At 39.7% G+C, this 19970-nt stretch overlaps 1 protein-coding gene across 8 annotated transcripts in view; it reads right to left on the minus strand.

The window, feature by feature from the left end:
* The window catches only part of LYST (lysosomal trafficking regulator), a 226267-nt gene that overhangs the window by 6632 nt on the left and 199665 nt on the right, over window positions 1–19970 (minus strand). For all 8 annotated transcript variants that reach the window (XM_037986053.2, XM_007989866.3, XM_007989871.3 and 5 more), the window contains 3 exons: window positions 19040–19138; window positions 9515–9654; window positions 9033–9130 (listed from right to left, as the gene is read on the minus strand). In XM_037986053.2, the coding sequence (XP_037841981.2) occupies window positions 9033–9130; window positions 9515–9654; window positions 19040–19138 (337 nt within the window). The remainder of the gene's footprint in view (window positions 1–9032; window positions 9131–9514; window positions 9655–19039; window positions 19139–19970) is intronic.

The raw sequence follows: 19970 nt of genomic DNA on the forward strand, positions 1-19970 counted from the left end.
AATAAGAAAAAAAGTCTGTACATACTAAATACAGATGCAACCATCCATTTTCCTCCCCTGATATTTTCAATCTGAGGTTGGCTGAATCCACGGATGTAAAACTCACAGACACAAAGGGCTGACTGTAGGTATATACATATACATACACACACACACATACACACATATATATTTAATTTTAAGATTACTTGGATGGTATCCAATAAATAGTCAAAATTTTTGATAGGTTAAATCTGATAACTTTCTTTCCTTCTTGGTCTATAAGAAAATAGGAGGATGAACTCTAGTCTGGGTCCCTAGAGATAAGTTTGACCTCTCTTTAAAAAAGTAATTTAAAAAATTATGTTCTCTATATACCAAGTGCTCTTTATGACTTCCTTTATATATGTATCAAGAGACCTTTAAAAAGTTGACAAGGCCTTTTTGTTCAAATTGGAAAAAAGTTTTACCCACTACTCTATTATATTGTGTGCTACCCAGGGACACCTGAATACCCTACTAGTGAGTTGGTAATTGCAGAAAAGTAATTTTGTTTCTCATTCCCATATGACTAGCTGATATAATATCACAGATATAAATCACTACTGGCAGCAGGAAAGTAATTAACTTTACAAAATTCAACTCCCTCAGGATCAGTCCTAACTTTCAAATATTGCCAAAACAAGAAAACAGAGAACTCTATATAAATAATCATTATATTATTTCCCCAGCATTCCTCTTGATATGACACACTAAAAGTTGCTAATGCACAAATCAAGGAAAAACAATTAGCAAAATCATCAATCATTTGCATACACTTGTACTACCAAAATCAACTCTTTAAGATCTTTTCCCTTAGTTATAATCATTAGGGAATAAAAATGTTTTCATGACATTATTTTATGACTAGGGGCTAAGACTAGCAAAAATTCTTTCATATCTGAAATCTAATCCTGACTGAAGATATTACTTCTCTTGAATACAAGAATAAATGAATGTTTTGTAGAAACAACAATAACAAAACCCTAACAGGTGCCTGTGGTATAATGAAAAATAAGTATTTGATCTTTGTCCCTGGTTCCTGGGACAGAGTCCCTAAATCCCTTGGAATTTACTGTCTTCTGTATGCTAATGAGATGACTCACAGTGGGGAGGACTACATAGCTTCAGTCTACAGGCTGGCCACCAGAAAACCAACCACATGATTGAGGACTAAAACTTCCAGATACCCCCCAACTCTCATGCCCACCTCCTGGTGAGGCAGGAGAATAAGGTCTGGAGACAGGGAACATAAGGCTGTTTCACACTGACTTCCTAGAACTAAATTGAAAGGAAAACCCTAACTTTCCACACCTAAAGAACAAAAGGCTACTCCCTTCGCAAAACCCCCTGTGTCTTCTGCTGGCAGATGGGAAATTGGCTGTCTGCAATCAATCAAACTGATTGTTGGTGGAGTCTTCGTTTGTAACTTTGTAACTTCACCTTAGCCTCTGATTGGTTGCAAAAAGCAATCAGATGTTTGCACAGGAGTGTGACCTTTGTAACTCCATTTCAGCCTCTGATTGGTGGTTTTAGGCAACCCATCAGACTGATTGTGGGATACCACTCCATTCACATGAGGTGAGCATAAAGTGGCCAATGGGAAACCTCTGGAGGGTATTTGGACCCAAGAAGATTCTATATCCAGGCCCTTGAGCCACTGCTTGGGTCCACTTCCACACTGTCAAGTGTACTTTCATTTTCAATAAATTCCTGCTTTTGTTCTTTCTTTGCTTCATTCTTTCTTTGCTTTGCTGGGCGTTTTGTCCAATTCTTTGTTCAAAACACCAAGAACCTGGACAACTTGCAGTCAAGACCCTCTACAGTGACACTGGGAGGCAGAGTGGGGCTGGAGATTGACCTATGTAACAAAACTTCCATAAAGTCCCTAAATGACAAGGTTAGGAGCACTTCTGGGTTGTTGAACACAACTATATCAGAAATAATTTCTCTTCAAAGCTCCCTTGGTCTTTCTTGCTCTGTACACAGCCCCCAACCCTTGCTTAATTTGTAATTAGCAAACCTCTACATGCCCAGACATGCCCAGACTTGTTCTGTAAACTACCCTTCCTGCCTTAGCAACAGTCTCTTCCTCCCTTCCTCTCACAAACTGCACATTTACCATATTTAGAAAAGTTAAGTCCTAGTCTCCTAGTCAAATGGGTTAGATTGTGCAGTCCAACTCCAGCCAATGGGGAGAAGACACAGCAACAGGAGCTGTGTTAGGGATAAAAATCCTTCTCTCCTTTGTTTGGTATGCTCTTGCAATGGGACAGATGCAGGCAGCACCCTTCTGCAGAAGTAAATGTGCCTTGCTGAGAAATGTTCTAAGCGCTGGTTTTTCTTTGAGGCACTGAGCACTTGTTTCTAACAAAATGGGGGCTCATCTGGGATCCCATTCTCCTCTGGAGAAGGGTCTCCAATTATCTCTTGTGAGGAGATGTGTCTCACTGCAGCAGCCTCAAGAGTGAGGGATTGAGACCCACCCAGTGTGATGAGTATACCCAGACTCTCAGTAACATGGAAGGAAAAGGCCTACATGGCGACCAAGTAATTCTGTGCACAGACCAAGGTAAGAAAAGCTGCAGGGGCAGTGAAGTACTTCCTTGGTAGTCGGGACATCCTGGAGGTTGGAAGTGTGTGAATGAGATGCACAATTAAGTGCAAAGCGAATGTGGAGTAAAGTAAAGGAGTACCAGAAACCTCCAGTGGGGAGGGGGGTTAAGCCTCCAGGGAAAGGGTGCAAGAAATCTCTAGTAAGAGAGGTTGAGCCCCACACACTCAGGAAACTCAGGGACACATCTAAAACTTCCAGGATGGGAAATAACCCTAGTAAAATAAAAACTACAAAGAGCAAAGCAGATAATAGGATTCCCTCTGATAGCCCTCTAAGTCTCATGTTAAAATATTGGAAAGATGAAAAGACAGTAAACCTGAGCTCTGTTTGGGGAAAGAAATGGAGCTAGTATTTAAACTATTTATTTTCACAAGGATTATAGGCACCTGCCACCATGCCCAACTAATTTTTGTATTTTTAGTAGAGACAGGGTTTTGTCATGTTGGCCAAGCTGGTCTCAAACTCTTGACCTGAAGTGATCCACCCACCTCAGTCTCCCAAAGTGTTGGGATTACAGGTGTGAGCCACTGCACCCAGCTCAAAGTACCTGTTTTAATGGAGTTTACATTCCAATGGAGAAGACAAACAATAACAATATAAGCAAATATAACATATTAACTGCTATAAAGAAAAGGCAGGGAATAGGGATAGAATGTGTTGAATTTTGTCAAATGTTTTTTCCTGTGTCTTTTGAGATTATGATATGGCTTTTGTCCTTCATTCTGTTAACATGATATACCACATTTACTGATTTGTATATGTTGAATCATCTTTGCATCCAAGGATGAATCCCACTGGGACAGAATGTGGAGAGGGTTACTTTAGATAAGATGGCTTAGGGAAGGCTGTTTGAAGAGATGACATATGCAGAGGCCCCAGTGAGGTAAACATATGAGCCATATAAATATTTGGGGAAAGAGTATTCTGGACAAAGGTAAAAGCAAGTGAAAAGGCCCTAAAATGTAACTTACTTGGCATGTTTAAGGAATAACAAGAGGTCAGAGAGGTTATAGCATAGTGATTAAGACAGAAGAATAGTAAGAAGTGACATAAGGAAGAAAGCCAGGTCCTTATAGTCTGGCATAGATATGTAAATGGGAAGCAATTAGATTAAGAAGAGGATGACATAATTTGATTTACCTTTATGAAATATAGAGCTACAGTGTGAAAGTTAGACTGAAAAATATTAAAGAGGAAAGCAAAGACCAGTTAGGTTATTATAGTGTTCTAGGTAACAGTTTTGGACTAGTGTAATAGATGTTAGGGTAGGAGAAGTTAGAGGTTAGATTCAGATTCTATTTTGTAAGTAGAGAAGATAATGTCTGCTAATGGCTTGGATATAAGGAGGAAGAAGGAGAGGAGTAAAGGATGACTCAGGTTTTTTACCTGTCAACTGGGTGAATTCTGAAATTCAGAGATGAGGCATACTGGAGAAGCAACAGGTTTGGAGGAATGTAGAATCGAGTTTTGTTTTGGCTATGTTAGGTTAGAAATGCCGTGTAGGCAATTTAGATATCCAACTCTGGATTTCAGGGTACAATTTGGAACTGGAAAAATAAATCTGGGAGTCATTAGGGAATAAGCATGACTTTGGATAAGATCACCCAGTACAGCTAGAGAAGAGAAGGCAGCGAAAGACAGAGACCTAAGATATGCCGTCATTAAGAAGTAGACAAAAAGAAGAAGAACCAGCAAAAGACTGAGAAGGACCCACTAGTGACCCAGAAGAAAAATCAGGAGACTAGTATTCTGAAAGCCACCAGAAGAAAGTGTTTCACAAAAGGGAGGTAGTATTAATGGTGTGGAATGTTGCCTGTATACCTAGAAAAAAGCAACTTCGGCTGCTTTTTAAGTAAATGTGATAGAGTTTGTACTGCAAATAACTTTCCATATTGTTTCTCAAATCATGATATTTTAGTTCTTAAGATCATGTAGAACTTTCCATTGTGAAAAGGGATTTGATTATTTTTATCACTAAAGAAACTTTTCTAAACTTAATTAAAAAAAAAAAAAAACCACCAAACCAAATTAATTCTAGAAACTCGGTTACCATGGACTAAATGTCTTCCCACTACCCTGTTAAGAGTCTGAACTGCTCATTAGAAAGATATTGGCTTATCCCCTTATAAAATGTTTTATAGGTTGCCTTATTTAAATTCCACTACTGACCTCCCAACATTTGAGACAAAGGATCAGTTTCTTAGAAACTATGTATTTAGTCTGTCTTTCACCCTTTACTCCCTGAAGACTCAAAGCCTCCTAGCACAAACTCCACCCCTCAAATTCCCAGTTCACCGACACCAACCCAGAGATCACATCCTTACCAGAAGTTGGAAAGAGGGAAAGCTCGAGCCCATCTGGGAAGGACCTTACCTGCTGCTCTTAACAACTGAAACAGTAATCCCAACTGCTGAAAAAGGGTAGACCCATTAAACCCAAGTCAAGAAAGCATTGCCCTCTTCAAAGCCATGGACTGTTGTCCCAGGGCCAACTCCCACCAAAGTCATGTTAAAAAGAAAAGTCTAATCAGTCTGTCTTTTTTTTTCCTCTTCTCTTTCCCTTAACCACCTCCCCCCATTTTACTATTAATGTAACTAAGTCAAGCTCACCCCAAACTATGACTTTTAATGCTTGTTTTGTTATACCCTGCAGGAACCTTCAATGCCAAAGAGAAATAGCATCAGAAAAATACCTCTGCCCCTCCAGGGAAGCCGCTACTGCCCCCTTATCCTGCCTATGGTGGGGGGATCAGCACTCTCTCCCCAGTTTACATTCTCAATGGGCATATGTTGTTTAGATCACCAAAAATCAAGGTTAGACATCCTCAGATGATTGCACCACCCTAAAGCCTTACCTCCATTTCACCAAAGGAGTCACCCCCACCGCCCACAACTGTCAAACCCACCAGTGCAACCCGCTACTCGTCTCTATTACTATCCCTACCTCTAGTAACTCTAACCCCACCTTAGGCGCTTCTATGGTCTAGGAGAAAATGTCGTTAGAAAGGACTCTATAGGCTTCTTTGAAAAGCGCTCTGTTTCTTCCCCTCTATCCTCTATTGTTACCCCTTCCCCAAGCCCATCCAATCAAACCATCTCCCATTTCATGCCCAATGACAAAATCAAGGTAGTTGTAATAAAAGTCAAGGATTTAAAACAAACTTTAGCCATAAAAACTGGGTACCAAGATATAAATGCCTGGCTGAAATGGATTAAATATTCCGTTCACACCTTAAATAAAAGCAATTGTTACGCTTGTACAACAGGCAGACTAGAGACTCAAATCGTCCGCTTTCCACTTGGATGGTCCTCTGACCAACAGAATATGAACTGCATAGTAGCTCTCTTCCAAGACCCCACAGCCTGGGGCAGTAAGGCCTGCCAGTCTCTCTTGTTACTATTCCCAGAAGTTAAAGGCTCTATGGGTCAGCCCTTGAGAGCTATTTGTCCTCCAATTAACACTGTCAATTTTACCTTGTGTCTCTCACGACAGGGGGAAAATTTGGAATTCCTTGGAAGCCTAACAGGATGCAGTGAATCTAAGCCTTTTCAAGAGTTAACCAGCCAGTCTGCCCTTGTTCATCCCCAATCGGATGTATGGTAGTACTGCAGTGGACCACTATTAAGTACTCTGCCAAGTAAGTGGAGCAGCACTTGCGCTGTAATCCAATTAGCCATCCCTTTCACCCTGGCATTTCATCAACCAAATAGAAAGAACAATTGTAAAAAAAAAAAAAGTGCCCCCCTCAGGTCTTTTGATCCTCACATATATATAAATGCCATCAAAGTTCCACAAGAGGTGCTAAATGAATTTAAAGCCAGGAATCAAACAGCTGCAGGATTTGAATCTATATTGTTCTCACGGGTAACTGCAAACAAAAATATAGACTGGATAAATTACCTTTATTGTAATCAACAGAAGTTTGCTAACTATACTAGGGATGCCATTAAAGGAATAGCTGAACAATTAGGTCCTACCAGTCAGATGGCTTAGGAAAATAGAATAGCCCTTAACATAATATTGGCCAAAAAGGGTGGGGTCTGTGTCATGATTGGAGTCCAATGTTGTACTTTTATCCCTAACAACACAGTCCCCAATAGAATAATCACAAAAGCCTTACAGGGCCTTACCACCCTAGCACATAAATTAGCCAAAAATTCATAGAAAAATGGTTTAGAAAATAGAAAGGACTCATAGCATCAGTCTTTATCCCCCTTGCAATTGTTATCAGTGTACTCATTCTTGTAAGTTGCTGCATCATACCTTGTATTCGTGGATTAAGGCAAAGGCTTATAGAAAAAGCCCTTACCAAAATCTCTCTCTATTCTCCCCAACCCTACTCAAATAAGTTCCTACTCTTAAACAACCAAAAGGAACTACAAAGCCAAGAGATGTTAGAAAAATTTAAGAAATCTGAAGAGGAAGAACTATAAAATCAAAAGGGGGAAAGGTGTCAGAAATAGTAAGTTCCAAGCTCCCTTGGTCTTTCTTGCTCTGTACACAGCCCCCATTCTTGCTTAATTTGTAACTAGCAAACCTCTACATGCCCAGACATGCCCAGACTTGTTCTGTAAACTACCTTTTCTGCCTTAGCAACAGTCTCTTCCTCCCCTCCTCTGGAAAACTGCATGTTTACCATATTAAGAAAAGTTTAAGCCTTAGCCAACTGGGTTAGTTTAGATTGTGCAGTCCGACTCCAGCCAATGAGGAGAGGACACAGCAACAGGAGCTGCGTTAGGGATAAAAACCTTTCTCTCCTTTGTTCGGTGTGCTCTTACGATTGGTCGGACACAGGCAGCACCTTTCTGCAAAAGTAAATGTGCCTTCCTGAGAAATTTTCTAAGTGCTAGTTTTTCTTTATGGCACCAAGCACTTGTTTCTAACAACTATGTGTCAGAAAGTGGTGCACCCTAACTCCACAACCCTGACTCCAGAAGGACAGACAATCCAGCACTCAGGACACTTCCAGGCCTGGCCCTGTGTACCTCTTCAGCTGGTGTTCATTTCTATCATTTATAATAAATGATAGTTGTTAAGTATAAACAGTGTTTTACTGAATTCTGTGAGTCATTCTAGCAAATTATTGAACCTGAGGGTGGGGCTCATGGCATCCTCCAAATTTGCAAACTTTTAGTGCCACAGTTGAACTACACAGTTGGACACCCAGTTGGTGTCAGAGAATTGATTAGTGTCTGGAAAAACACCATACATTTTGTGTTAGAAGAAAAGAATGTAAAAAATGCAAGCAAAGGATAGAGGACTACCCACTATAGGTATGTCCAACACTGAATGGACAGAAGAAGCAGTTTTTCAAAGGATCCTTTGCATCTTAAGACCCTTAAAAATAGAAATGCAAACAGAAAATTCATGAATTTTCCAACTATTCTTTTCTGCTGGATGCATTGGTTTCTTAACATGTATATATGAAACAACAACAACAAAAGACTCTTCATTAGGTGATATATTTTTGTCATGTAATTTTTAAGGCAAATTATACTTCCATTTACTGTTCTATACTATTGCTCTCTCTCCAAAACTGGAAGACATATATTCAAGCTGGGCATCTGCTGAGGCTTTTCATTTAGTCAGAAGTGTTAAATAAAATTTATGGTAGGCCAATGTTTTGGACTGAGCTCCTGCACTAGGCCCTAACATACCAGATTAAACCAGAATGGAGTAGTCACTTGTGTGAGGTGACACATAATCAAACTGAACTTGGAAATGGGCCAGTTTTCCAAAAAAACAGGAGATTCACAGCAATCGATGATAAGGGATCACTGAGTTGAGCTGGTATGATAAGGAAGTCCCTTCTGCTTTAATCCTCTAAGGAAGGTAACTGTGGAAGGATCAATCTGAGTTTTGTTCCTTATTTCTGCTTTCTTTGGCTTTTTCTGCCTATAAAGCCTACCCCCTCTGCTCAGCTCACTGGGGTACCTTTCTACTTCATAGATGGAATGCTGCCTGATTCATGAATCATTAATAAAAGCTAATTCAATTTTTCAACTCAATTTGTTAAAATTTTGTTCTTTCAGAGGAGGAGGGTAACAAAGGTAATAGTTATAAAGCAGAAGCAAAAAAGGGGAGAAAAGTCAAAACCAAGAACACTCAAAAAATTATGTAACAATAATTTGCTTAGCTTAACATGTACTCAAATGTAATTTTACACATATCAGGAAAACAGTTAAATTATGACAGTATTAACTTCTGCATAAGCTGAGGCCTAAATTGATGAACTCAGTCTCAGAACATATTGTACTTTATACATGTACATGCTATTACCAAAGTATTTAGATCTGGCAGGGACCTGAGAGAACGGCTTGACCTAGGAGGTAACCACTGGCCGAATGCGCTGTTACAGCACCAGCCAGCCCTGTGCTTTGGGTTGGAGCAAGCTCACCTGAATCACACACAGTAGCAATGTCACCTGAGGTTTCACTGGCAGAGACAGCCGTGACAGGGCTTTTGTGTCCCGCCAGACTTTGTACATAGCATAACCTGAAAGACAAAAGACATGATTTTGTATATGATCATTAAATATAATTACATTCTCTTATTTTGTAATTCTTTTTCTCAGTCTATGTTTGTACATAGCATAACCTGAAAGACAAAAGACATGAATTTGTATATGATCATTAAATATAATTACATTCTCTTATTTTGTAATTCTTTTTCTCAGTCTATGTACCTATTGTACATAAGGCATACATGTTTTCCTGATTGTTTGACTTCAATAAAGTATAAAGGTAATCTTACTACCTTTAAGCATGTGTTTCACGGTTAAAATGATTATAATGTAAAGATATTATTTTGGTTTATTTCATATAGCAAAAATGGATATATTAAAAATGCTGTGTTTGATTTGGAGACCTTCTTCTGTACCTGTTTAAATCCCATATGATGCAGGTTCCGTCTCTGCTCACACTTATCAGTATACTGTATGGTTTGCAAACAAATAAGCTGGTTATCTCTTCTGTGTGACCATAGAGATGTATCTGAGTCTCCATTTCTATCTCTGATGGCTGAAATTTTAAAATTAAGTATAAGATAAAAACCACAACAAAAAGTATTCTAGTATAGTATCTCAAAAATAAAACAACCAAAGTGACTCAAATGGTCTTCTCAAACATATCATTCTTCAATCCTATTCAGAGTAAAACAAAGAAAGAAATTTAAAAATTTTTAATTCCTCATAATTTCAACTTATCTGCTTTTTGTTTTTGTCTATTCTTGTCCAATCTTTGTTCAAATATACATGTATTTTTATAGTTGTAATACTGCCACATAAAAAATTTCCTATTTTATATTTTACATATTCTCCTATAAGCATTTTCCAGTTTTGACATTGTCTTCAAAATAATTTTTGATGATGTTATAATATTCTATACAGTTAGTACACCATAATATACAAGTATTCTTCATTGACAGACATTTAAAATTGTTTCTATTTTTTTCAAATTATAGATAATACCATAAATTCTTCATGTATAAAAGGTTTTTAGTAGATTAGAGGGCAGACCTTTGGGAAATAAATAATTAAATTAAAGTTTTTTAAGAAGAAATGCTTCTGTAAAAAAAAATTCTGGGTGCAGTGGCTCACGCCTGTAATCCCAGCACTTTGGGAGGCCAAGGTGGGTGGATCATGAGGTCAGGAGTTCGAGACCAGCCTGGCCAATATGGTGAAACCCTGTCTCTGCTAAAATTTCCAAAATTTTCCTAGTGGGTCCATGAATATTAATACTTTTATAGTTCTTGACAGTATACTTTCAGAACGTGTCATACCAATTGGTGCTGTTACCAATGGTGATGGGGCCTGATGCTACCGATCCTCAACAGTTATGGCTTGACTTTCTAAATCAAAGCTTGCAAACTGGTGCCCTGAGGGCCACATTGGCTCACGGATACCAGATGTCCACACAGGGTTTGACTCTTGCTTTTTTAGGTTAACTATGTGTTATCATAAAGCATTTCAATATTTCCCCTTCAAAATTATAGAAAAGTAGAAAAAATAAGTATAATAAAGACCTATATACTAACTACCCAGTTTAACAAATCTTAACATTTCATATTATCAATTTATTTTTTAAATAAAGCATTAAACATTGTACATATAATTTTGTACTGTTCTATATCCTATTTCTTCTCTCTTGTCAGAAGTCACTACTATCCTAAATTTTGTATTTATGTTCCTGTGTAAGCTTTTATACTTCTATTATGTTACTATAGCCATAAACAACATACTGTATAATACATACATGCATTATATTGTATTTCATGTTTATGAATTCTAAATATATGGTATTATTTTTTAGGTATCTTGTGCATCTTGCCTTTTCTCAAAAACACCATTGTTTTTGAAATATATCTGTGTTGATATATTAGGTATAGCTATCTATCTTAGCTGCTCTGTAGTCCAGTTACATATTTTTATATACATAAAAATACATGTTTTACACTTAAAGAATCAAAAGACCAGGCAATACCAGGCTCACATTATTCCTTAGAACAACTGGCTTGAGCTGTTTAGCAACTGCCTGTTTATCTAGGGCATGTGACCTTCAACTGAAAACCGTCACAGCGACCAGATCAGCTTTTAACCAGAGCAAGAGTCGGAGGCCTGGACCCCCGGGCCCTCCCTTTAAAGCCATTCCGGCTCTTGGATTGTGACCCTCTCCACAGCCAGGAGTTTGCAGAGCCACTGGGATATGCCCATAACCCATTTCAGATCATGCTTTGAGGTATGTAGGACCAAGGAATTCCCTGCTCTAAAGGACCTGAGCCCCTTCCTTTTCTGCTTGGGTTGCAGCATTGAGTTTGTGATTCGGCCCCACTCTAAATCTTTGAAAATTTCCTAAGTTTCAAGTGGCAATCAAGGTTGCTTTAAATGATATTTATTTTTATAATAAAATAAATTATGAAAGTTATAATACTTTTAACTTTTTCATAAATTATTTTCTTAACTGCATTTTGTGTGTGTGTGCCTGGTTTTGTGTATTTGTCACTACATTAAAACATTTATTTGTGGGAATTCCTTTATTTGTGGAACAGAATGCAAGTAACTTCCTTGTTTCTGCCAGATGACACAGACCACCACACCAGCCTGGGGCCACCTTAATGCAAAGTGAAGTCTCTGAGGATCCTAGACAACCCAGGGAATTCCAGCCCAGGATATAACTCCACGCAAGGGTTCTCCCATGCAACTCATTTTCATTCTGAGAGCACAGCCCGTTAGGGACCAGCCTTTTGGAGGCACACTCTCTTGGCACTCCCCAGCTTGCTTAGTTCCTGGATTCTGTTTTCCATTTCTTCCACAGAGGCTGTCCAAGGACAGTGTCAGTGTTTCAGGATTGACAGTGTCCTCAGGGCTAAAGTTCCTTCCTGCTTATTTACCTCTCTGGCTTGGTAGTTTCTTACTAGCTTGTCAGCTCTTCAATGCTTTTAAGGCCATATATATATATACACACACACACACAGACACACACAAAAAAACTAAGACTGAATAAAAATATATTTTATTAGTATATATTTACATTATATTAAAATATATACTTATAGGTTATATTAAAACAGGAATATATTTTATAAAGATATATTTTTGTATATATATTTTATCCCGTCTTCATTGTTTCAGGGGAGGATTATTCTGAACAACTTTTTTAAGAAACAGGAAATCTCTTGTTGGCCATTGGCCATGATCATAGTTTTATTTGTTTTTGCTTTTTGAGACAGGGTCTCACTCTGTCATCCAGGCTGTAGTGTGGAGGTGTGACTATAGCTCACTGTAGCCTCACACTCCTGGGCTTAAGTGATCCTCCCATCTCAGCCACCTGAATAAAAGGACTATAGATGTGCACTACCATGCCCAACTACTTTTTAATTTTTTTGTGTGGAGATGGGCTCTTGCTATGCTGCCTAGGCTGGTCTCAAAACTCTTGGCTTCAAGTGGTCCTCCCACCTGGGAAGGCCTCCCAAAGTGCTGTGCTGGGATTACAGGCATGAACCACTTGACTGGCCTACAAATATTTTAAATAAGGACAAACAAATGACTTTCTTTCTTTTTTTTTTTTTTGAGACGAAGTCTCACTCTTGTCATCCAGGCTGGAGCACAGTGGTGTAATCTTGGCCCACTGCAACCTCCAGCTCCCGGGTTCAAGTGATTCTCCTGCCTCAGCTTCCCAAGTAGCTGGGATTACAGGCACCTGCCACCATGCCTGGCTAATTTTTGTATTTTTAGTAGAGAAGAGGTTCCCCCATGTTGGGCAGGCTGGTATCAAACTCCTGACCTCAGGCAATCCGCCCGCCTCAGCCTCCCAAAGTGCTGGGATTATAGGCGTGAGCCACCGTGCCCGGCCTACAAGTGATTTTCATATTACAGAGAGAGAGAGGGGTAATGTGGAATGCAACCCATACATTTATTCATTCAACAAACATTGCTGAGTATCCCTTACTGTGTGCCTGTCACTAAACCAGGAGCTGGGGATGCACATGGCAGTAAGGAGTGAGGGCTACCAAAGATGATTTTCACAGAGAACTCTGGGGACCCACAGATAAGTTGCTTCCTCAGACTGGGGACAGGGAGTGAAAGCAGGATTCCCTGGGAGACGGCCTATGAACTGAAGTTTTGAAGAACTGGCAGAATTTACTCAAAGAAAAATGGCTGTCAAAGGGCACCCTGGGCTAAGAAGACAGCATGTGTGAGGGAAAGGAGATATGAGAGAAAGTGGCACTGCCAATGTTACTGGGAGCAGGGTAGGTAGGGAGCGGGAAGAAATGGGGTGATGAAGTAGAGGGGCAGTAAGGCAGAGAGGGGTCAGATCACAGAGCCTGGTGTGTGATGCCTAGCAACCTACATTTTATCCTCCAAGTAACAAACAGTCACTGAAGTGTCTGGGGCAGGAGTAATGTGACGCAGTTGGCATTTGAGGAAGGCCATCACACAGCCTGCAAGGAGACTCAACTTCTAGGGACATGAGACTGGGGGCCAGGACACCAGTGAGAAGGTCAACATAGGGACCCGGGCAGGATGCAAAGGGCTGAGCTGGGGCAATGGTCAGGGGGACACCTGGAGGAGAGAGGTTTGACTCGTTTCTATTTCTCCTGTGAAGAATTGCTGTGATTCTTTAACCCAAAATTCAAGTTTTAATTGTGGGAAAATCTCAGTCACCATCTCTTCACACTGGGCCTTTCTCCCATTCTCTCATCCTGTAACTACTCACCACATTTGGATGCTCTCATTCTAGCCCTCATACCCCCTCTTTCCTCATTTTTTTCTTTATCTTTCTATTTTATATTCTGTGTAATTTTTTTCAGTTCATTAATTCTGTAATCTGCTGCTTAACTAGCTGTTCCAATGAATTGGCTGTGACACCTTGGGCAGGTTACAAGAAGGATTAACTGTATGTTTCAGTGGTCTCACGTAAAAATGGAGATAATAACAAAACCTACATCAAAGGGTTATTGCAAAGATTTAATGTGTGGCTCACATCTGTAATCTCAGCACTTTGGGAGGCTGAGGCAGGAGGATTGGTGAGCCCAGCAGCTTGAGAACAGCTTGGGCAGCATAGTGGGAATCCGTCAATAGAAAAAAAATTAAACAGTAGTAGGGCATGGTGGTGCGTGCCTGTAGCCCCAGTTACTGGTGGGGGGTTGGGGATGGGGCTGAGGTAGGAGGATCACTTGAGCCTGGGAGGTTGAGGCTGCAGTAAGCCGTGATGGTGCCACTGTACTCTAGCATGGGCAACAGGGCAAGATCCTGTATGCCCAAGAGGAAAGTGGAGAAAGAGAAGAGCAACAAGGAAAGGGAAGGTGCCTTAGCTCAGCAGGCTGCCGGCGCACACAGAAAGGAAGCCCCAGAGAAGCATGTGGCAGACAAGCAGTGAGAAGCACGCTGTGCAGCCTCAGGAAGCCCACAGCAGGCACCACTGATGCAGGAGAGGCCGCGAGCCAGGTGGGAGATGAGAAAGGAAAGTACCAGACAACCTGAGGCTGGAATACAATGCACAGCACTTAGAATAAGATCATCCTCACATCTGTTTTATGCTTAGGGCCAATAGTTAAAACCATAGAAATGTAATCAGATGAAAGAATATAGGGAAAAATAAAGATACTTGAGCCCAAAATTAATACATCAGAATATGTAAAGAGTTTAGAACAACGCCTAATACAAAGTAAGCACTCAGTAAATATTAACTATTATTTTTATTATGTCATTTCTAGAAGTTCTGTTTTATTTTTTTCCACACATACTTTGTTTTTCTCCAGTGTCCCAATTTTAAACAGAACAACTATCTCCAATTCACTAAGTACAGATTAGTGAGTTACTTTGACATTAAAACTACAGTGAGGCTAAGGTTCTACTTGATAAGTTACAAGTTTGGTCTCCTTGGGCCAATATTTTCCTAAAGTTTTAGGCCATTCTCCTACTGACCATAGTCAATCCCATTCATCATTGTAAAAAATATGTCAGAAGAAACAGAGAGTACAGATTTATTGACCTATTCTCCACCTTTTACTCTGTAAAATGAGTAACAGTTATGGGTAAACACAACACAGGGCTCCTAATAGTAGTATTTGATAATTGTTTAATAAACTCTGCACTTTGAAATGATTGCAAAGGCTAATATTACTAGACAATTCACTGACGGGTCAGAAAATAACTTCCGGTGAGTAGAGCAGGTCTCTTGTGCTGGCGCCTTCTTTTAAATATTGTTCTTGAACCAAGTAATACTACCTTGTATAAGCTGCATACATATTCTTCTACCACCCTCAAGTTAGAGAACAGATATATAGGTGTTCACTTATACGAAGATGACACGGCCACGTCACTTAGTGACAGAATAACCCGACACCAACTATTTGTTGTGATCAGTGTGATCACATTTAGAAGATATTCTCCTCTAACATTTAAATGTTATCAGTGATCACATTTAGAAGATATTCTTCTCTAACATTTAAATGGCTTATAGGTAACAATCCTATATCACAAGTCAACTAATTCATCGTTACCTAGAATGCATTTTAGAAGACTTTATCTTGGGTGCTCCAACAGAAACTTATGGTGCTCAAAGTTAGATATGCTTACTAGCTAAGGAAAGTATTTCATAAGATCCCCTTGAAAGTATTTTCAAACAAGGATTTGGCCACATCCCATGTGGCACTGGGTTGGGGGGGCCCATCTTTTGTCTGTGTGGAAGACAATCCAAAGGAGTACAGGAACACTTTTAAAACCATGGCATTCAGTGGGTCAGGAAAGCCATGGCATTCAGTGGGTCAGGAAAGAACAGAAACCAGTGAACATGAGGTGTCTCCTGCTAATCTCACAGGCTCAGGGTCAGAATCACAACCTTAGAGATGCCAGAATAGCAACATGATCCCTGGGAAAAAGCAACAACAATGTCTACAAATACCCAAGTAATTTCCCCTCAAAACAAACTGATAAAACTACACTACTAAGTTAGATTTTTTGGCACTGTTTTATAGTAACTATTAATCTCATGATTTGATTACCTAATAGGTGGAAAAAATCCTATAAAAATTAGCTGAAAAATCTGTTTTAAGGCAAATATACAACTGAGGAAAGCTAGGCGACATAAACCTTCACAAGTGTGTCATGACCTCAAAACTAAAAGAAGTGTATGTCTTGCAGTATTTAAATTGTAATAGCTATGCTCTTGATCTGCTTCCTCAAAGCTATCCTGTGCACAAATACTCCTATAGTGACAGCTTAACCTCTTTTCTAAAACTCGTACTGCACACTGTGTTAGTGTACAATTAAAAATGGAGAAGTAGGGAAAACTAAGAACAAGGCTGTTCAAAGTGTTGGCAAAAGGAAAAGGAAATAAAAAGCAAAAGATAAAGCCAGTTTTAAAAAAAGGTGTCTATGTCATGATGCAAAATGATCCAAGTGCACAAGCAGACAACTGCCCTAGGAGCAGGGTTTAGATTTGTGGGAGAAAGTCAGAAAGGGGAGCTCAGAAGATCAAAGGCAACGGCAGCATGATTATTACAGATGTTATAAAGTTAACATTCATTTTAAGCCTTTGGGAATCAAAAGGTGATAAAAGGAGATATTCAAAAAGTTATGACACTTATATTCTCTGCTTATATCCTTTTTAAAAAACAATTTGTCAGGTCTCACTCTGCCACCCAGGCTGGAGTGCGGTGGTGTGATCACGGCTTACTGCTGTGATCTCGACCTTCTGGGCTCAAGTGATATTCCCACCTCAGCCTCCCTTGTAGCTGGGACCACAGGCGCGTACCACCATGCCTGACCAATTTTTTTATTTTTGTTTTTTGGTAGAGACAAGATCTTGCTATGTTGTCCAGGCTGGTCTCAAATTTCTGGGCTCAAGCAATCTTCTTGTCTTGGCCTCCCAAAGTGCTGGGGCCACAGGCGTGAGCCACCACGCCCTGCTTATATTCTTTAGCATTCTTTTTATCATGGCACGTAAAAACCTCATCACTGGCCTCAATCTTTTCCTGCCCTGCTTCTGTCATTCTTCCCCAACACATTACACTCTAAATTACACAGAAAAGTATTTGCCACCCCTCAAAAACCCAAGCCTTTGATTCCAGGTCTTGTGTAAACTATTTCCTCTGCCTGAAATGTTCTTTCCTCTTTCCTTCACTTATAGTAGATTGATCCTTTAGGATCCAGCTCAAGTGTAACTTATCAGGCTCCCTGATGTCTGGATGTCCTTATTCTGTGGTCCTTTATCCTGGGTGTGAGTCTTTCTCAGAGCACACACTCCACTGTTCTGGCTCCTAAACCTGCCCTTCTTTGCTTCCTGCCTGGATCACTGCAGTGGCCTTCTCGCTGGTGTCCTGGCTCCCAGTCTCACGCCCTTGGAAGTGCTTCCCCTTGCAGGCTCTACAGTGGTCTCCCTAAAATGTTGATTGGATCATATAACTCCTGCTTAAACCATTTTAATGGCTCCTTAGACTAACAGACAGAAACAAAATATGGTCACATTTATACCTCAGGGACCATGCAAAGAAACTTAACAAGAGTTCAAAAGGGAATAAGCTTGGAAAAAAAGGTAAGAACCTGGCTGGGCATGGCGGCTCACACTTGTAATCCCAGCACTTTGGGAGGCCGAGGTGGGTGGATCACCTGAGGTCAGGAGCTCGAGATCAGTCTGACCAACATGGTGAAACCCCGTTTCTACTAAAAACACAAAAATAAGCCAGGTGTGGTGGTGGGCACCTGTAATCCCAACTACTCTGGAGGCTGAGGCAGGAGAATCGCTTGAACCCGGGAGGCATAGGTTGCAGTGAGCCAAGATCACACTATTGCACTCAGGCCTGGGCGACAGAGTGAGACTCTGTCTCAAAAAAAAAAAAAGAAAGAAAGAAAGAAAAGGAAGAACCTGGGAGTCACCCTATGCTAGAAATACAGGTTTCACCCAGTAGAAGAGATTTAATACTATAAAGAAAATTATAATGGGAAAAAATGCACAGTGAAAATTCTGGATCAGAATGATTACTGAGTTATCAACCTAAACTTGCCACATATCCTCAACTGCACCACAGGCAGATTGAAGAAACAAATCAGGCTGGGCATGACGGCTCATGCCTATAATCCCACCACTTTGGGAGGCCGAGGCGGGAGGATCACTTGAAGCCAGGAGTTCAAGACCAGCCTGGCCAACATGGCAAAACCCCATCTCTACTAAAATTATAAAAATTGGCCGGGCGTGGTGGCGCATGCCTGTAGTCCTAGCTACTTGGGAGGCTGAGACACGAGAATTGATTGAGCCCGGGAGGCGGAGGTTGCAGTGAGCCGAGATTGTGCCATTGCATTCCAGCTTAGGCAACAGAGGGAGGCTCTGTCTCAAAAAACAAACAAAAACAAAACAAAACAATCCCCCAAAAACAGTAAATTAAAAGAAGCATTGCATAATCTGTCTTATTTTCTTCCCTGTTTTATGATTCAACTGTAAAATCCTGGGAGTTCAGTGAATGGCTAAAAAATAATACAATTTCTTCCAGTAAGTGGTACAAATCCAGACAGACTACTTAGATTTTGCTGCCATTTAGTTTACCCAGAGGGTATGGGAATGTTGGACATTAGGGTTTCTAAGCTTTCAAACTGATAGACTCTTACAGTATACTCCTAAGCATTCAGGTTGATATCGCAAATACAGGTAAGCACCAAATGTCATTTAAAAGCCTAAATACAAAACAGATCATAACTGTCTCTGAAAAAAAATAGGACTACTACAATTGTTTTCAATATTTTTCATGATTCTAATAAACCCTAAAGATTTTTAAGACTGAATGTAGGGAGAAGATTAAGATATAAACATTTTAAGTTAATCTTATGCAAAATGAATTATACTTCATAAAGGTTTTCTTCCCTTCATTGACAAAGTCCCATACTACCCATACAGAAAGCCCAGAACCTACCGTGCTGCTTGTAAATCTGTTTGTGTAGGCTGTGACGACACCGCATTTGCTTCCAGTAAACAGCTGGCAACTGTCAGGCACCCAAGCACAACTAGTAACCTTTGAAAAAGGACAAATCAAAGATTATCATGTTTTAAAAGAATGAAAAATACTTCTACTTTTCTGACAACTATTTTTTTTAATCTCAAAAATGTTAGGTAAACATTTCTTGAAACAGTTAAACGTGTCAGATATAATAATATTCTGTAACTCTGAGCCAAATGTCTAAATGTTGTTTCCCAATTAAAATATATTATAATGTGTATACGCGCCTGTGTGTAGATGTATGTGCATATATGTATATATATTTAGATAAATTTAACACAATGATTCAGGATTGATTAAATCCAAGCTTGAGTGTGAATGTGTGTATACTTCACACATTTATTTGCTTTTTGCTTTTATTTTCCTCATTTTATGTCTTTGGTGGGGAAACAGGGTACATATAAATAGAGGGATTGCTTCTAATAGTTCTAAAGATTGTTAAGCAGGAGAAGAAAGAAAGATAAATGTGAATGTAAAAGATGGGATTATGCCTTTGGTACAAAATCCCTCAGTCCTAACCACAGAGGCACCATTCAGGTTTGAGTTAATTTTCCGTGTGGCCTGACAGGTCCTCTTTTCCACACCAGCTGACCCCCACCCTGTGTTGTATTCTTGAAATTTGCTAAGATAGTGGATCTTAAATATTCTCATCACACACATAAAAATGCTAACTATGTGAGGTGATGGATGTGTTAATTAGCCTGACCGTAGTAATCATTTCACAATGTATGTATACATATATTAAAACATCACACTGTATACCTTAAATATATACAATTTCATTTGTCAATTATATTCCAATAAAGCTAGAAAAAATAAAAATAAGAATTTTAAACAACTTTATTCA

The sequence above is a fragment of the Chlorocebus sabaeus genome, chromosome 25, assembly GCF_047675955.1.
Source record: "Chlorocebus sabaeus isolate Y175 chromosome 25, mChlSab1.0.hap1, whole genome shotgun sequence".
NCBI classification, from domain to species: domain Eukaryota; kingdom Metazoa; phylum Chordata; class Mammalia; order Primates; family Cercopithecidae; genus Chlorocebus; species Chlorocebus sabaeus.